Below are 18,582 nucleotides of genomic sequence, written 5' to 3'. Positions count from 1 at the left end.
GTGCGAGTTTTCCATGCGAACCTAACCGTCGCAAAACATCGGCATAGACCCATGAACCATTGGTAATGATTTCCAGTTTCGGTCGTTAGTATGCAGAGATTTGCATGCCACCAGACAGAGGGAGCTGAAGTAATGAAAGGAGCTCAATGCATACCAATCTGCTACGATGCAAGGAAAGTGTTAGGGCCATAGATACGTCGTAATATGTGTTTTTTCTTGACGCGAAAAGTATGTATATCACTGATGCTGTCCAGCTTGCCGTGATTGCGAATGGCAGTGTTAAAATGAAAAAATGCATCTAAGGCGCCAGTCAGTCGTAAAACAAAACTAAGGCGTTAATTGTGACTCGATGTGAAGCGAGGTCTTACCAGTTGTCAGAATGCCAACACAAGACAGAAGTTGCGATATTTTTTTAGTAAGACCGTAACAGCGTCGTTAGACAAGTCTACAAAATCAGTCTTAGAATGTGATTTTTCGTCTGGCACGGTAGTTTGTGTGCGATAAGTTTGGCTTCAATTGAGTAGTGAGTTTTTGCCAAAGGCTAAGGATACGAGCGTTCAATTTTTCGGTACGTTTATTTTGTGTAGGTATAAAGATGCTTTGCAGATATAGATTTGCTGCAAGCGCTGTTTTGACGGTATGGCACGTAATGTCAGTTGCGACCATGGAACAAGTGGTTGTACGCGATGAAGTAATCGAACGAAACGAGACGCAAGAACCTAAACCACTGGTGTTTAATCATAAATACAGGTAAAACTATCAGTGAAATTTGTTTAAAAATATGAAACTGTGTGGTAAAATAATGGATCTATTGTAACTGTTTCAGGTATAATTGTTATTTTCCGGTATGATAACTATCGTTCGAAGCATGAACACATAAAAAACTGTAACAGACAAATTCAAACTGACAAATTTTTGATTTTTGCCTGTAGTATCAACATTCCGGCGGAGAGGTTTTGTCAGTGCCCTGGCACACCTGTTGATCCTCCCCTGGGCCCAGACCTGACCAACGAGTTTATGACAAACTACAACGACAAACCACAAAACGCTAGCAAAGGTAATCTAACAGCTATGGTGTGACTTACAACGATCTTGTCAGCTAAATAGCCGACAAGGCTCACTTTGTGGTGACTATATAGAAGCTGTTTTTACTGCCAATTATTACAAAAAGTATTTTGCCATAAACAAGTTACCTTGAAATTTCCACTGTTTTAATTTGAAACTGTTTGTTTCTAAACTTCGTGTACCTTTAGACTTCGTGCATGTCCACCGAGGTTACGTCACTCCTTCAAGATATGACGTGGACGAGCAAGGGAGACCGTACGCTGATTCCTTTCACTTTAATCATCGAATTCAGATTCCTGGCCAAAAGTATGATCAAACATGTATTGGGTTTCCTGAATACCTAGAAATATGAATTTTCTTTAAAACAAACATAAATTTGTTAGTATTGTTATTGTACCTACTATGTTGCATCATTTATTAAAAACAACGTAAATCACAGGATCATTTTAAGTGACTTTAAAACATTTCAGATGTGCGTGCAGTGAAACCGATCTGCAGATGATGAAACTAAACAACCAAAAACTTCGAGCTGACCTTGAAATGCTTGAAAAAACTTTCGTGAAACGACTAAGGGCGGTTGAAAAAAAGCTGAAAGTAAGTCTGTGAGAACAGGATTGTTTTAACAGAGGCCATTGTCCTGTGGGACAATTACGGGATTCTGTGTTTGGCCACAAATCTATTTAAGTTTATTGAAAATGCTGAATGAACAGCGCAGCTAAAATTTTAGACTGAAATTGTTTTTTTACGTTTGGTCTTACGTTTTCAGAACCAAAGCAAGAAGAAGTGCAAAGTATGCAAGAAACAGCCGGTACTTGACGTTATTCAAGGGACGGAAGAAGAACCTGTAATTAGAGGTTTAGGCAGAAGGCATTGCCTCTCAAATTGCTCGGGTACGTTCAATTTTGAAACAAACAATCCAATTAGAAAAGCGTCTATTTAGCATAAAAGTTAAGATGTCATATATATGTAAGTGTATATTGTCATTTGTTATTTAGTCTGTTTTTGTAAAACGTTACCACTCCTTAACAATCTTTACGTGGAAACCTCGGTGTTATATAAAAGGAAAGGCAAACATTTTGTGTACAACAAGCACTGACTGTCAGTATTTTTCCTATTTTCAGGAAACGGGGAATGTGTTGATGGATTGTGCAAATGTCGACCAGGTTTTACCGGGAAAGATTGCAAAACCTCGAAATGTCCAAACGCATGCAGTGGCCATGGAAGTTGCAAAAATCAAGGAAAATGTAAATGCTGGGTAAGGGCATTGCTGAGAAGGATTCAACAAATTGCAACAAAATTAACTCTTTGTGTGACTTGGTTTATTGTGCTTAGGGTAAATGGACGGGAAAAGACTGTTCTGAAAAAGCCTGTCCCAAAAATTGTGGCGGAAACGGTGTCTGCAGAGATGGCTCGTGTGGTTGCAATAAGGGATTTACAGGTACAAAAATGTAACATGAATTGGCAATAAGTTTGCACCAGTATTGTGCCATTATCATTAGCCGTCGTTTAGTGCAATTAAGAGGATTTTACCAGAGGGCGTTTTGCCAGCGTAGCCCACGCAAAGCATAAGGCCCGATTTCGTACAAGTGTTAAATTTTGTGATTTCAACACTTTGAGTGCAGTTATAAGCAGAAATGACCGGCATTCTTCTACGCATTATGTTTTTCTGAACGTAAACCTTTTTGAATATCTGTTGAAACGTACGAAAATGACACAAAACATTCACCTGGTTGTCTTTATTTCTTCAGGCAAGGATTGCTCAATCAAGAAATGTAAAAACAGCTGTTCGAATCACGGAAAGTGCGTGGAAGGGCGCTGTGACTGCCAGGTGAATTGGGAAGGAAAAGATTGCTCGATTAAACGCTGTCCAAGAAACTGTTCTTCAAATGGCGTGTGCGAAAACGGACGTTGTTTATGCGAGGAGCAGTGGTCGGGTGAGTGCTGTTGATGAAAATGTGTTTAAATTTCAGTCTAATTTTTCTCTAATATGTGTCGCGATCGCCTTGGAAAGAGTCCGAATATTTATTTAGCGTGGCTTGTTCGCGTAATGTTGCAACTTTGTAAACGTTTTCAAAAGCACACGGCAAAGAAAAATGCTGATTTTGGTATGTTACGAATGACTGTTTTTAGGCTAGACAAATGGTCTTGCCATTCACATTTTATTCCTTGTCATATAAAAAAAAACAGAATCATTATCGACAACGGGAAGTCAACCAATTATAATCAAATTATACTTAAATGTATGTTTTGCTCGTCTGAAACAGGCAAAAGTTGCAACTTGAAACGGTGTTCCAACGACTGTAGCTCGAACGGAAGATGTCGAAATGGTACATGTCAGTGTTCAGACCAATGGACTGGAGAGGATTGCAGCATGTTGAAATGCCCAAGCGACTGTTCCGGTAATATTCACCTCATTAACGTCGAATACATCGCTAATAACATCACATTACGTCGTTTTTTTTCAATAGCTTTAGCCTATATATGCATTTATTCAACATGGGATACTTAACTGATCCGTAAACTGTGTAAAAGTAAGATCGTTACATTATTCTGCAGGCTTTGGGACCTGTCACAACGGTACGTGTTCATGTAACGAGGGTTGGGCCGGGCACGATTGTACAGTTCTACATTGCCCTGATATGTGTTCCAGCAACGGAAGGTAAATAATATATTCAGAACTTGTCCGGCTGCGAAATATTTTGCCAATCATCTTCATACGTAACGCACTCAAATAGGCGTTATTTTTACAACTGGTCTACTACGAGATATATTTTGCAACCTTTCAAAAATCTAAGGTTGTTTCTCATGGTTGACGCTTGAAACACTTTCTTACCTTTATATTATATAGTACATTTTCTGCATGCACTTTTGTATAACTGAAAGTTCACCTAGCCAGTTAAGCTTGCCTGTAATAGCCGAAGAAGTCAGTCATGTTGGAAAAGCAGACGTTAAGTTTAAACTAACTATCCAGGTTTTATTCGTTCATGTTATGCAGCGTTCAAACATTGCACCAACAACATTCAACAAATGTTTTACGCTTATGACGTCATACAGTAAAACACAAACGAGTCGAATGTGTTTAGGTGCGTGGACCATGTGTGCGTGTGTGACGACGGGTGGGAAGGAATAAACTGTGCATCTGTACCAAGTCCGAGCAACCTTCAAGTCAGCAACATCAGACCAACAACCATAGACATCACGTGGTCACAATCTCGAGCAAAAATTACCAGGAATCAGGTTGAAAATTATGTTTCGTTTTCATGTAACTAACCCAACATACAGTACACATAAGTGTTGTTTTTGAGTGAGAATGGATAATAAGTTCCTGTACATTGATATCAGGGTGAATTTAATGGAATTAAACAAAGAGGAAAAAATTTAACTGGAAATGTTCGGCATGTAAATTACCACACAAAACTAAATTTAACAAATAAAACCTGTTCATTGCTTATTCTGCAATGATGTAAAGCTTTATACACATGCAATAGTGTAAAAAAACATTGTTATTTAACCAACATATTAACATTGTCTATGGACAAATTCACAGGTTAATTGTATTCCCATGAGCGGAACCGCAAACGCTGTTTACCAATCGGTCGGACCCAATGTCACCAAGGTTACGATTCGTGACCTTGACAGTGGCACACAATACTCCGTTTTCGTGTTTGCGATGGTGGAAGACGCCTTGAGCGCCCCCGTGACCGCCTCTGTCAAAACTGGTAATTGCTAATTATTTTGTTTTAAACAATTGGACGGCCTTGAAAAGAGCTTTAGTAAAAAAATTGTATTCATTTCATATTGATACAATTCAAAATCATTGTCATCCATTGCACAACAGTAGAGTAAAATTTACAAAAATTATTCTACGTTTAACATTTAACTTCTGTAACTTTTTTAATGTTTTGAATCAAAGCCAACCTAAAGTACGTTTGCATAAAATGGCGCGAAATCAGAACATGGACTTTAAATTCTCTCAATTTTGGCCATTTTTCTATTTCTTGTGTCAATCTTTTAGCTGTCGACGCCCCTTCCACGCTTAGTTGGCTCAAAGTCGGACCAACATTCGTCGAAATCAGTTGGAGTCCCCCCAAAGCAAAGATAGACCGATACAAAATTGTTTGCAGTTGTAAGCAAGGAGGAGCCGAGTTTGGGGGTGAGACTAATGCATTTTTGTTACACAGAATTTCCAGATCCTCAGGACAAATTAATTATAAAACATTTCTGCACTTTTGTATTAATAAAGCAATTGAAAAACAGACAATTGAAAGAGATAAAGTAAAACAGTGATGTGACTTTTTGGTCAAAACAGTGGCCATCTGTATGCAGCTAACTAAAACAGTTTAACGTCTGCAATATCTTTATAACTTTCTCTAAAGGTATTTTGGTTGCTACATTTTTCCAACTTCCAATTTAAATTTGTAACAGTGCTTCCCAACAAAACATCGGTGCTCATAAAAGATCTTCTTCCCGGTGATACGTACACTGTGTCACTCTATGCAGTACAAGGCAAAGATGTGAGCGACCCGATCAACATCAATTTCACCACTTGTAAGTTAAATAGGTTTAAGTATTTCAGGGACGGCATTGATTTAATTTGAGGTTTGTATTTTGCAAAAAACTCTTGCTCCATTCCTGCGTAAATGTCCTTCAAAATGTGGCTTTTTTGTTTTGAAAGGAAGCTACTTCAGAATATCATGTAAAATAAATACTTCTGAAGAAAAGTTCGCTTTAAACTCAAGTGATACTTTACGATACATCCGACAGAACAACATTATACATAATTGTTTTAAAATTTAGCTCTGGACAGTCCAACGGATCTAGAATTTGTAAACGTCACTGCCACCTCAGCTTTGGCTCAGTGGAATAAATCAAAGGCGAGAATAGATGGTTATGAGATAAGTTTTCTTCAACTTGGATCACAGGATCCCGAGATCATCGGCAAAAAGGTACAAATTAACAGTCCGGTGCAGGTCTTTTACCAAGAGTTAAACTGGTGACCCCGATTAAAGGGACTATCACAAGCATTAGTTTATAGCTTTTGTTTCGTGTTGCAGGTGCCAAGTACAAGTAATCAGCTGATACTGAACGGTTTGAAGCCGGATACCCAATACAACGTTACTTTGAATTCATACAGAGATGGCATGAAAAGTTTACCCTTGAAAGCAATACTTATTGTAGGCATGTATAAGTTTTTTCATGTTATAACAATATTTATTGTTAAAGACATATTTTTGCAATAAATGATGAAACCCGTACTAACACACATTACGAAATATATAGGAATCGAATCACCTCACCGTGCTCACGTGACCAATCTCCTGCCTGATGCTGTGACGTTGCAGTGGGAAGCCCCTAATGAGAAAATCAAACAATTTCGGATCACGATGAGAACAAAGCAAGCTTTTGAAGAAGGTAAATATATTGTCTCGTTAATTCATTAATGCCTGTTTTCGGTGAATTACAAATTTATAACATTATATACATTTGCAAAATAAAACAACATGCGGTGATATTTCGTCTAGTAAAAATATTTTACATCTACAGGAGCATCTTTGTTGGCCGACATTGTTCTTCCTGAGTCGATCAAACAAGCAAGCTTTGATGATCTCATACCTGGCACGGAGTATGTGGCTCAAATTTACTCCGTACAAAGAGAACGCGAAAGTGGAGCTTTGCTGAAGAAATTTGTTACTGGTAACTAAGTATATTAACTTTTGCTTTCATCTAAAATATATTTATATTATTCCGCCTGTATGGTTGCCAGTCGAGTTTAAATTTTAAACCCATCCCTAAAAAGCATGTCATTCATGAAACCACCTTTCGACAAACTTTTAGTCTTTTGTGTTCTAAGGAAGTATGCAGTCTAAAACAGTGTGGTTCACACACGTTTCCTTAGTATACCAATACAATTTTGGTATGTATATAAGAAAAAACGTAATTTGTTGCAATGATGGTGTTTTTTTCTCTGATGTAGCCTATATAATTTTTTTGTTTTTTTCTTAAAACTTGTCGAAAAAATCAGTTACCAAGTATTTGTTACCCATAAGAGTGTTTGTTGTTCTGGTACTTTATCTACGAATTCTATCTAAAATTATAGTGTGCACATATAAATCATTCCTAAAACCATAAACCTCCAGTCACTCGCGGACACGTTCAACGACTAAGTTATAATAACATGTTTCGTACTCACAGGTGTGGATGCTCCAACGAACCTAAGACCCCTGGAAATTGGTCCCAACAGCATAACAGTCACTTGGGATGGGTCTGAGGCGGATGTGGATAGTTACACACTAAACTGTCGGGACGTGAGGTCTGGGATTACCCACGAGCTAAGAATGGACGCCACAGGTCTACTTTCGCCCGCTTTGTTTTGTTGTGTAGAAAAACACTGGATAAACCAATTACTGTGCTTCTGTTGCCTTTGCTTTCGCTTATACACACCAACACGATTAGCGAGCAATATATGAACTGAGATGATAAGACGAAACATGCTAACCCACTTCTAACATAAATTTTGTGTCATGTTATACCTACAGACACCCAGGAAGCAACTTTTACCACCCTTCTGCCTCTCACTCGCTACAACATAAGCCTTCGGGGTGAGATGGGTCAAAGCAGCAGCCAACGGGTTTCAATTGCTCAACTCACTGCTCTACCAGCGCCGACAAACTTGGACGTTGCCATGCCGACGTATGACGATCTGCTTGTCACGTGGAACGCGGTGATCGGATTGGCCGACGCCGGTTTTATGGGACTGTACAACGTCACAATTTCCCATTCTGATTTAGATGACACCGCTATGGAGTTTTTGGTAAGATGGCGACTCTAGTCCACTAAATTTCTTGAAAAAATTAAAAAAGGGGCTAGTTTTTCAAACAATGAAATTTTTTATCTTCAAAATCATCCTAACCAGCAACATTTCTTTGTAGTTTTTAAAAACATCTCTGCTCTTATGTAGGTTCCTGGAGCGAACACCCGCCTGCTCGTACCCCACCTCATCCCTGGTCTTACTTACAACGTTACTCTAACTGCCCAGTCCAATAACCCTCGGGTTCCACGCAGCCCCCAGGTTGCAATGTCCTTCATGGCACCGGTGGACCCACCCACAGGCGTAACCGTATCCATGGTGGGCTACAACAACGCCACAATCTACTGGTCGCGTGTCAGGGCCCCAATAACCGAATACTTGGTAAGTTGAGTTGTCACCGGGAATCGAACCCGCAACCTTCGGGTTTGTTCCACTGATATACAAGATACATTTTTGTGTAGGTTGAATTCAGAGATTTTGACGAGACTGTTGAGAAAGTTTCCATGCGTGTGCCTGCAAACCACACTTTCGCGACCTTGAGTGACCTTTCTGACGAAACAACGTATATTGTCAACGTCACGGCGGTCATGCCTGAACGCACGAGCGCGACCGGCACAGCTATACTTACTACAGATATAATAAGTAAGATTCTCCACATTTAAATTTAGGTCTCATTTATAGGGTCCTATCTTCAGTAGATACAAGATGTTTATAAATGATTTAAACAAAGATCAAAGTGGTTAATTTAGTGGTATTATATTCAATGTTCCGTCTTTTTCAGCAAACTTAGATTTTTTCCTTTCTTTTTTCATTCTGACTTGATTTTTGTTACATTTCTTCACTTCATCTGCATTCGTTTTTTAGTGATTGAACCTCCCGAGTCCCTGCATGTCGTGTGGGTCACGTGGGACAGGATAGAAATCGAGTGGATGCCTTCGATCACCGAGAGCGTTCAGGCGTATCTGGTCACGTGTACTCCAGTCACTGCAAACGCAAAGGATAAAAATGTTACCGTTGGCAAAGGTAAATAAACTTGTAAGATTGCTGTTATATTTTGTATATATTATGCTTCGTACCATAGCTCACAAAGCATAAACTATTGAGAGATTTCGCAGTGCTTAATTTACTTGATTTGTGTGCTTGACAGACGATACATCAGCAGTGATGAATGATCTGTCCCCTGGTACTCTCTACCATCTCAACGTGTACGCGTTGCTGCAACATCGTTTCAGTATACCTGCACAAACATCTGTGAGAACAGGTTTGTAAATCAACTTCCCTTTCCCATAAAGCGCTGTCTTGCAGTTGCAGTAATATGTTATAGACAGAAATATGAACCTATTGCAACCGGAAGTACTTTGGCTTGAGTCGGGCAGGTGCTGACCATACGCGAAGGGCGCTTAAACCAACATAGTGCGATTCGTACCACCGACAAATACCAATAAACTTTCAAACTGTTTTTCTGAAACTGTTTTTTCATTTTGTTTTCAGAGTTAGACCCACCACAGGACCTTATGTTCGTATCAGTATCCGATCGCTCCTTTACTTTACACTGGATGGCGCCACGCGCTTCCGTGACGGGCTATATAATGGCGTACTACCGCACTGACGTAGAGGACGAAAGGTGGTAATATTCTTAAATCTAAACCAATCAACCTTTGCAGAACCTTAAACTAACGCAATGCACTGTATAAAGGGCTGAAGTGGAAATACCCAAAATGAGTAGCACTTACTCGATTCATCGACTCGAACCGGCTACCGAGTATACCGTGGAACTCTACTCGACCGCCAACGGTTCTAAGAGCTTGCCAACCGTCGCCGTGGTGATTACTCGTAAGTCATAATTCAAGTTTTCGTTTTGATTTAATAAGTTTGCGATATAAGCAGAAATTATAGGGAGTGTAAACTTACTTAAATTCATGTTTTTTTTAAAACGTTTGTGTAAACTTTGCAAGATTATTACATGATCCGATCAAAAAAGAAGCGTTAACCGATATGTTGGCTATTTTTTATATTCCTGGAAATTATTTCATACTGTAGTGCAGTGTACAAACCAGCGCATGTAACATGTCCCACAAAATACAAATTGAAGCACTTATTAATAAAGACTAACACTCTTAAGTTCCCGCACCGATCACTCGCCTGAGGTCTGTCAAGCAAGGTGTGAACACGATTGCCGTCACGTGGTCCCGGCCCGAAAGTGGGGAAATCACCGGATACGAGATGCGCTATTATCCAGTTGGACAACCGGAAAATAGAAGAGTGACAGAGCTAACGGAAAATAAGGTAATGACGCTTTTTGTGCTTGGTGTTGAAAACTTCCATGCAAACATATTGCAAATGTTTTTTTGTAACATAGACTCGCCACTTGGTGAAGGACCTTCTGCCCGCCACGCTTTACAACATTCAAATCCTGAGCAAACACCATCAAGATTTAAGTGTGGCGAGAAGCATCACGCAAGGAACAAGTACGTAAAACTCCCAATCCTCTCATATTTTTTTCGTTTCTTAAATGCATTTTCTTTCCAGCAATTCCAGCTGTAAAGTCATTACGGGTGCAGCCGGTAGATGACTCTAGAGTAACAGTAAACTGGAACCCACCACCCGGTGTCGCTGTAGAGGGATACCGCATCGCACACAGGTATAAGTTAATTTTTAATGACATGAAAACGAAATGAAATTAATTTTAATGTTTTATAACAATACGATTATTTTTATAGGTCTTTGGACGACCTGGGTGATTACGTCACAAAAACGGTACCACGTCACACCGTGACATCAACAATATCAGGTTTAACGGCGGACACTCAGTACTCGGTGCAAGTTACCCCAACTATTACCGGTTTGATTGGAAAACCAAAACAAGTGAAAGCAACTACAGGTGGGCAACACATACATATAACATGCTGGATGATTGTAACAATCTGCCATTCTGAATTTTTTTCTACCGTTTGTTGATTGCTTACATAGCTTTAACAAACAAACACATCATATGTACATGTTTCATGATGTTGTGTGCAACTTTAGCACACACAAACGTTGGTAATAGGCCATTCATATCTATGCGTTGCAGGTTCGTATCTCGAGACTCCAGAACAACTGCAAGTGTCCAACATCCGGGACAACAGTGCTGAAGTCACGTGGGAATCGGTCAACGACAAAACCATCAGTGGTTACCTTGTCACATACAAGTGAGACCTTTGTTACGCATAACAACAATGGGAACATAAACTTTATTTTGTGTTTGCTAAATTCCCCCCTTGTTTGCTCATTCAAACAAAGCACATGTTTACTTATTCCAGGCCACTGGGTGGCAGTACAGAGGACGCTGTTGAGAAAGAAGTTATGGGAAGAAACAGGAAATCGCTTGTCCTGATGTCATTACAGCCAGCAACCGTTTATTACGTCACATTGGCCACATTACGTCACGGTCTCGTTAGTTTCCCGCCAGCGCACCAGAGATTTTTGACTGCTCAAATTTTGGTCCCCCCATCTAATGTGAAGGTATTTATGCCCTGTGACTAACGTAGGTTGTTTAAGGTCTCGGCTTAAAAGCTTTCTAATTTTCATGCATCAATGTAGTCTTGTAAGGATTGTTGGTTCGTATAATCCCATTTTGTCCCAGCTACAATGCATGATTACCTATACTAGCATCCCTATGACATACTGTGGTCTGTGCTCCTGAGGACTGAACCAAATTTAACTTAGAATCTCGAGGTCGTTTAACGGGACAGATGGTGGCTGTTTCATATTGTTTTGTGAGTTACGCCAATGATTGTTAAGTACCCCACTAACGCACAGGTCAATCTACGAACTGAGACCACGATAGGACTGGAATGGACAACACAGACAGCCGACCACGTGGAAGAATACCACGTGACATACTCATCGGAGCGTGGCGGAAGAACGAGCGAGATCATTCAAGCAGAACAGAATATATCTCGCATTCTCATTTCAGGTATCGCATATTACTACTTTTGAATTTTTTTCAATAGAGAGAAACTACACAAATTTGTTTACATTCTACAGACTTGCAGAGTGGCCGTAAGTACAGGATTAGTCTCCGCTCCTTCCGTTGGGGAATCGACAGTGCCGATGAAACCGTGGTTAACGTGACGACATTACATGTATTGCGACGTCCTATTGGTCTTAAGATCACTTTCAAGAATCAGACGGCGGCCACGGTGACTTGGCGGTCAAGTACGCCCGACGCCGACGGTTATGACGCCATTGTTACGCCAGTTGGTGGCGCTAAAAGTGAAATTGAATTGAGGTTTGTACTTTATTTTTAAGTTGCATTTTCAACCAATTTCTTGCCAAATATGTGGTTTATTTAAAATAATATTCCTAGTGATTTATTTGAACGTTAAAGTTAAAAACACAGTAATAGTGTAATGATGGTAATCTGTTGTTTGAATAGATTGAAAAAAAAATGGCTAACTCTGAGTTGATGTTCGCAGGGTCAACTTCACAGAAGCAGAACTCTGCGACCTAAAGCCTGGGACCACCTACAGGGCATTTATAACAACCAGGCGTGTGACAAAACAAAGCAAGTCTTCCTCCGTAAGCTTCATCACAGGTAAAAAAAAATTGCAATAACTGATATCAACGCAATCAGATAGTAATAAAAATATCCAACCTTTATTGTGGAACAGACGAACGTCTCGACCCTCCAAGCAACGTCACGGTTGAGTTGATCGGAGAATCAGGAGCCAGATTACATTGGGCGGTGCCTGAACAGAACTTGGACGTGGTTAAGATCGGATATCGTTCTGACAACGACAAGGGTGCGCGAAGTTGTTATAACTAGGCAAAAATCAATTCTGACAGCTGGCTTTGTGAATATGTGCATTAAATTGTGTATGATAAAGCATTTGTTTTAATCGAATTTTACAGAAGAAAACGTTACGTCAGTGGTATCTGGAGTGACGTCATATGAATTCTCGGGGCTTCACCCAAACACCCTGTATCACGTTTGGATGACGTCATCGTTCCAAGGCAAATATAGCGCCGTAATCAGAAAAGGTTTTACCACCGACTACGTCATTCCTCCGCCTGTCTCTCTACGATTTAGTGAAGTCACGGAAACTTCGATGACCTTGAATTGGCGAAGGACGAGCGAGCGCGCGCGTTACTTCAGGGTTGAATGTCAGTCGGAGAATGGAGACAGACGTGAGTTAACTTGCTTTAAAAATCCAGTTTTTTTAAATCACAGTTGTTGGTAACATGTTTCATAGAACAGATAGAAAAGACTTGTTTCCGTATAGGCGCTTGGTCACAACTCATTTATTTATTTCACAGCACTGGTGATGAGCACAACAGTGTTCGAAGCGTTTTCATACAATGATTAGCACATTAGCTTTGTCATTTCTAAGCTTTGTGATGACAAAAAATAATTAGCAAATTACTAATATATAAAAAACAAAGCCTACTGTTGGTGTTGTTTCCTTGGGGAATAAATCTGCTTGACGGTAAACCTGTTTTGCAGGAACGATCGTTGTTTCTTGGAGGAAAACCGAGGTTCCTCTGCGGTCTTTGCAAAGCGCCACAACATACAACGTATCTATATTTGGACTCGGTCAAGGAAAAGAAAGCTTGCCGCTGTTAGGAACAATCACAACCCGTAAGTTGAACAAAAGAGGTTACTTGAATATAAGTCACATTTGTATTCATTTGTAGCTTTGAATAGTGAATACAGGTTTTCATGTGCTAAGCAATATTCTAATATTTGTTATAATTTATACGACCAACATCACATTACATATAACTTCAACAGTGCTTGGATCTGTACAAAACGTATCCGTTACCGAGGAAACGAGCGAAAGCGTTGTTATCACGTGGCGTCCCCCAGCGGGAAGTGTAAACCGCTACACCGTTGTTTACTACGAAGATGGCGATGAACATAATCCCGCTACTTTAACTGTGCTCAACAACACACACGCCAACATAACAGGTTGGTCAACATTTCAAAACGTTTTTACTAATATTACTATTTGTTTTGTCAAGTCCAATGTTTTGATGAAATATTGTTTGTTTCCAGGTTTGTTCCCTGACACTCGGTACGTTTTTCAAGTAGCTGCACATAAGGAGAGGTTGAGAAGTGTTTCTAGCAAGAAACCAATTCAAACCAGTAAGATTTGGATTAAAACAATTGTAACAAGCCTTACAAGCACCCATCTGCACATAGTATGTATGTCATTCTAGAATTGGATCCTCCGAATCAAGTTCGTGTCACTGAAATCGGGCGTCGAAGCGCAAACGTAGCTTGGCAACCAGCTAGAGCTAAGCACGTGACCGGATACCACGTGACTGTGCTGGCCAGTAAAAGTAAGTCATATACTTCTAACTCTAACCACTCCCAAACTGTTGAAACTAAACACAACTGCTAACAGAGCTATACCGGCGCGAATACAATGTTACATTCCCGACAACGCACATCTGGTTGCGCCGATTGTTGCCCGACACAAATTACGTCGTCCGCGTAAGCACACAAAAGTCGAATGACGTCAGTACAACCTCTGTGGCTCGTTTCAAAACCGGGACACTCCCGTTTCCGAAACCGAAAGACTGCGCCGAAGTGCTTCTCAATGGACAAAAGAGCAATGGCGTATATGACGTGTTTCTCAGAGGCGTTTCGCCGTTAAAGGTAAATATGGTATCAAATGATGACGTAACTAGGTGATAATGACGTGGTTAAGTATTGGTATTTGATTAGGTGCGGTGCGATATGCGAACAGATGGTGGAGGTTGGATCGTGGTGCAGAGAAGATCAGATGGAAGCGAGAGTTTTGATAGAGATTGGGATGAATATATTGAGGGATTTGGAAATCCGGCCGATAGTGAATTTTGGCTGGGTGAGTAACATACTATTTGCATGTATTAAACTACACATAATAATTTATGTACTGTGGTTCGGGTTTAACCCTGGCAAAAAATTAGGAATGTATTAACCAAAAACGTGGGTAGTTACGTTCGTTCAATTTAGGTAAGGTCCACATTTGTTGCCAAACACAAAAATTTTTTGGGTACAATTGTCACCCACATGTTAGTTGAGTTCCAAAATCTTACAACCACAACATGCAGCTGTAGTTTAAACCTAAAGTCATTTAAAATGCTCACATGAAACATCACTTTCTCATTTTCTTCGTAGGTCTGGAGAACATACATCTTCTTAGCCTTGCGCCACAGGAGCTTCGCATCGACTTACGTCACAACGCAAAAAACGCATACTCAACATTTGATCACGTGACCATATCTGACGAGGAGAGCGGTTACGTCATTCAAGGCGGAAGCTACAACGGCAATGCCGGTACGATTCCTATTTGTATAAATCCAGTTCAAGTATCTTAGCAGTTTTGAGTAATTTTTAGGCACAATATCACGTTTTATTTATTTAACTGATTTGAATTTGTTTAAACCGTGAAACGTATCTAATGCTATGCAGGAGATTCGCTGTCGTACCATTTTGGAATGAAGTTTACTACAAGGGATGTCGACCACGATACAGCTTACGGAAGAAACTGCGCCAAGGAGTACCAGGGAGCCTGGTGGTTCCGCAACTGCCACAGATCCAGCTTAAATGGCCAATACAATAATACTCGACATAGTCAGGTGGGCACATATATCAACTTAATCAACCCGATATCAGTGGTTAGACGTGGTTAGAACTCGTGATCTGATCGCGGTGGGGTGGGATCCAGTTACAGCTGTAAACCCACACTAACCTATAAGTTTTAACAATAACCTGGGCCTATACAGTGGGCTCCATTCTCAAACAGATATTTTGCAACTCAGTTAAATTCTTGTTCACTGAAACCATTTGTAATTTCGGTGCGAAATGCCTCCAACTTGTAGTGCAACAGTGAAGAGTTGTTTGAACTATCAACGCAAAAAATGTGTATTCTGTGTGCAGGGAATCAACTGGTTTACATGGGGCGGATTTACAAGGTCGATAGAGTTTGTCGAGATGAAGTTGCGCCCACAAAATTTGAGAAGATCCGACGACATCAGAAAATCCAAATGCAGAGGGGCAGCCTGTCACGGAAGGAGATGATACTTGACTTTAAGTCATAGTTCGGAGGAAAACTTTGTATAATGCTTTTCGCGTGAAGTTTATGCGGACATTGCAACTCTTTGAAAAGTATCGGATCGACATCACAGCTTGTGGCATGAAATAATTGGTCATTCCAATTTGTGTAAAATTTCGTCAGCTTTTTCTGGTCATCCGATGTAAACATCACACAAGGGCATGATTCGCCGCCACTGAATAATCATACAGTTTTATGGAATAATCGAAGTACGTTCTTCTTTCAATGCCACAGTGGGCACGCTTCATGCGTATACGTTTTAATAAACGCTGTTTTTTCTAATCAACTTTCGCCTGCTTTGTTCTCTTGGCTTCATCTCTTTCAATCGAATCCCCACTTCGCTTTGGTCTCAAACTAGGGAGGTCGTCCTCTGATTCAACTTTAACAGTAACTTGATCTACGTTATCAGCGGTGACGTAAACAACCAATGGCGCAGTCTGATTTTGGTTCTTTGAATGCTCTGGATTTTCGCTGGGCAGTTCTGTAAAAGTTACGTCCGGCGACACGAACAGCGACGACACCTTGCGACCGCTCTCAGTCAGATACCTACACACTAGGTGGCAGTGTTCGCACAGGACACTGGTAACTGAGCACGCGTCGGCCTGAACGCAAAAAAACATATGTTTGCTATGATTTATTGATAATGGAAAAGCTGTAGCTTTGAAACTCGCAACATTGACCTAAAGAACATAAAGTAGATCCTAGTATCGCAGTAATTACCACCCCACACAAATACCACAGGTAACTACATCTATATTTGCCCCTGATTGAGCTTAGCCATAAAAGATTAAGACTGATGTTTAACCTTCAACTTTCCTATGACATTGTCAAATATTTAACCTGAAGACAGCAGTGGTAATTACCCAACATCAGTGATAATTACCCACGTGTACACACGCACATACCGGCTGTTCGTTGCAAGTGCACGAAAATTGGTGGGAACACACTTCGCACTCGATGCAGCGGTACGGACACCGGAGTCTCGCCATACAGTTGCCATCACCGTCGCAAGTTACGATCCGTTCCACAGCAACCTGGTGAAAGCGCATTGGTCCAAAGGCGAAACCATGGCAACACACAGCAACACTGGCTCTGTACTTACTTGAGTTAGTCTCACAGGGTCGCCTTGTAGCTGTGGTTTCTCTATCGCACGAACTTTGTCGATTACAGAAATAACTGACCAACTACGACCATCCTGTACGAAAAAGTTGAATTTTTAGTCTTTGATATTCCAATTGAGTCGCGTTCACTTTAACTTCCAAGTCACGAAAACTTGACACATTTTCCGTCGGTTACACAACTGAGCATGGAGTTTAAATTATTTGCTTTCCGTAACAACACCTGGCGTGGTTTAACGAAATCAATCGGAAGGGACATCCCCTCCTCGTGCTTTGTTGACGTCATTCGCTTCAAAACGCCGTCGCTCATCGTGCGGAAGGACTGACGTAATTTGGTCATGGCTTTGTCCCTGGAATGCTTCATCAGGGTCTGGAACGTAACGAGTGGAGCTTTGAAGTGCAGAAAGAATACAAAAGACTTTATATGGCTGGTGAATATCAACTTCTCATTGTAGCTGAGAGTTTAAACAGCTCCTGACACGATTTTTTCAGGCCAATAAAGGGCGTATTACGTCATGTATTGTGCTCTCCAGCGCCACTGACCTTAACAGCGGTTAAAATAACAGGGAATTACCCATTACGTTAATTGCGCGATTATTATTTTTGTTGATGACGTCACAAAATCACCTTAATCAGGACGTCGAGTTGTTTTCGTTTAAATCCTTCATGGTAAATGTTCTTGGATAGTTTCTGGTGGTAGACATCAAACCTCGACTCGGCTCTGTTGAGTGCTTCCGACCTGTAAGCCCTCGACCACAGTTCGGGTTGTTTCACGTAATGTCGTTTGAAATGTTCCCCGAATCGCTTCGTCAAGACATTCTGCCGTAAAAAGATTTGCCATTGCAATGCATATCGTTTATGTTGCATTTTAAAATTTTACCTTAAAAGGTAAAAGGGCATTTGTTTAAAAAAACACATCAGCAATTTGACGGCCCGATGGTCTTAGCCACCGGCTCGAGGTTCTGTATCACCACTCGGGGCGTCTGTTTCCCGTTTGCACAACAATAGTATAATTTTCATTGTGTTCATTAAGAGTCATTGTTTAGATTGGAGTGCTCCTATTGAGTCGATGCGGTGATAAACTATTGTTAATTCAACTATTTCCCTAACAGCAGCCGTTAACGATAAAGAATGTGCTGCACCATCAACTGCTACGCAGTAACGGGCTGGAATAAAAGAGCCATTAACTTTTTTTTGGTAGGGAATAGGAAAATACGAAAAAGTAAATATGTTAGATAATATGGTTTGTTTATTACGATGCTCCATCAAATCATACAATGAAATGTTGCCTATCTAATCAACTGTATCGACAACTGTAACTATTGTTTTTGAGTAAATGCACTAATATCAAAGAAACATGTATTCAAACACATCTGGAACCCACATCGCTACATGGTTTTACATGTATTGTATTGTTCAACTGTTATAGATATTAGCCAATAAAAAACATGAATGCAAAAATACCATTTTTTACTGACTTTTGAGTTACATTTCGCGATTTCGA

General features: G+C 40.4%; 2 protein-coding genes across 3 annotated transcripts in view; one reads left to right on the top strand and one right to left on the bottom strand.

Moving 5' to 3' along the window:
• Positions 1–649: 649 nt before the first annotated feature.
• On the top strand, positions 650–15,929 carry LOC145914565 (tenascin-N-like). The gene is made up of 46 exons (XM_083002387.1): positions 650–750; positions 933–1,057; positions 1,254–1,371; positions 1,536–1,659; positions 1,832–1,955; positions 2,187–2,320; positions 2,398–2,503; positions 2,814–2,999; positions 3,330–3,464; positions 3,622–3,724; positions 4,149–4,302; positions 4,613–4,784; positions 5,081–5,218; positions 5,491–5,613; positions 5,863–6,011; positions 6,120–6,243; positions 6,346–6,477; positions 6,610–6,759; positions 7,258–7,413; positions 7,602–7,876; positions 8,024–8,254; positions 8,335–8,515; positions 8,738–8,896; positions 9,021–9,134; positions 9,365–9,497; positions 9,570–9,706; positions 9,996–10,159; positions 10,233–10,341; positions 10,403–10,514; positions 10,594–10,754; positions 10,947–11,064; positions 11,176–11,377; positions 11,675–11,831; positions 11,903–12,146; positions 12,334–12,452; positions 12,529–12,660; positions 12,770–13,045; positions 13,362–13,496; positions 13,650–13,826; positions 13,914–14,003; positions 14,078–14,200; positions 14,266–14,519; positions 14,589–14,727; positions 15,024–15,182; positions 15,318–15,484; positions 15,786–15,929. Exons 1-46 carry the CDS (start codon positions 650–652, stop codon positions 15,924–15,926), a joined length of 6,963 nt encoding a protein of 2,320 aa, XP_082858513.1. The 3' UTR covers positions 15,927–15,929.
• Positions 15,930–18,582, bottom strand: part of LOC145914374 (uncharacterized) — a 10,776-nt gene continuing 8,123 nt past the window's right edge. For both annotated transcript variants that reach the window (XM_083002199.1, XM_083002200.1), the window contains exons 13-17: positions 17,706–17,897; positions 17,302–17,448; positions 17,063–17,155; positions 16,866–16,994; positions 15,930–16,562 (exon numbers count right to left, since the gene is read on the bottom strand). In XM_083002199.1, coding sequence (XP_082858325.1) covers positions 16,239–16,562; positions 16,866–16,994; positions 17,063–17,155; positions 17,302–17,448; positions 17,706–17,897 — 885 coding nt within the window. In that variant the 3' untranslated portion in view covers positions 15,930–16,238. The remainder of the gene's footprint in view (positions 16,563–16,865; positions 16,995–17,062; positions 17,156–17,301; positions 17,449–17,705; positions 17,898–18,582) is intronic.

Source organism: Ascidia mentula, chromosome 9 (genome assembly GCF_947561715.1).
Source record: "Ascidia mentula chromosome 9, kaAscMent1.1, whole genome shotgun sequence".
Classification (NCBI taxonomy): Eukaryota; Metazoa; Chordata; class Ascidiacea; order Phlebobranchia; family Ascidiidae; genus Ascidia; species Ascidia mentula.
This window is presented reverse-complemented; position numbering and strand designations above follow the sequence as displayed.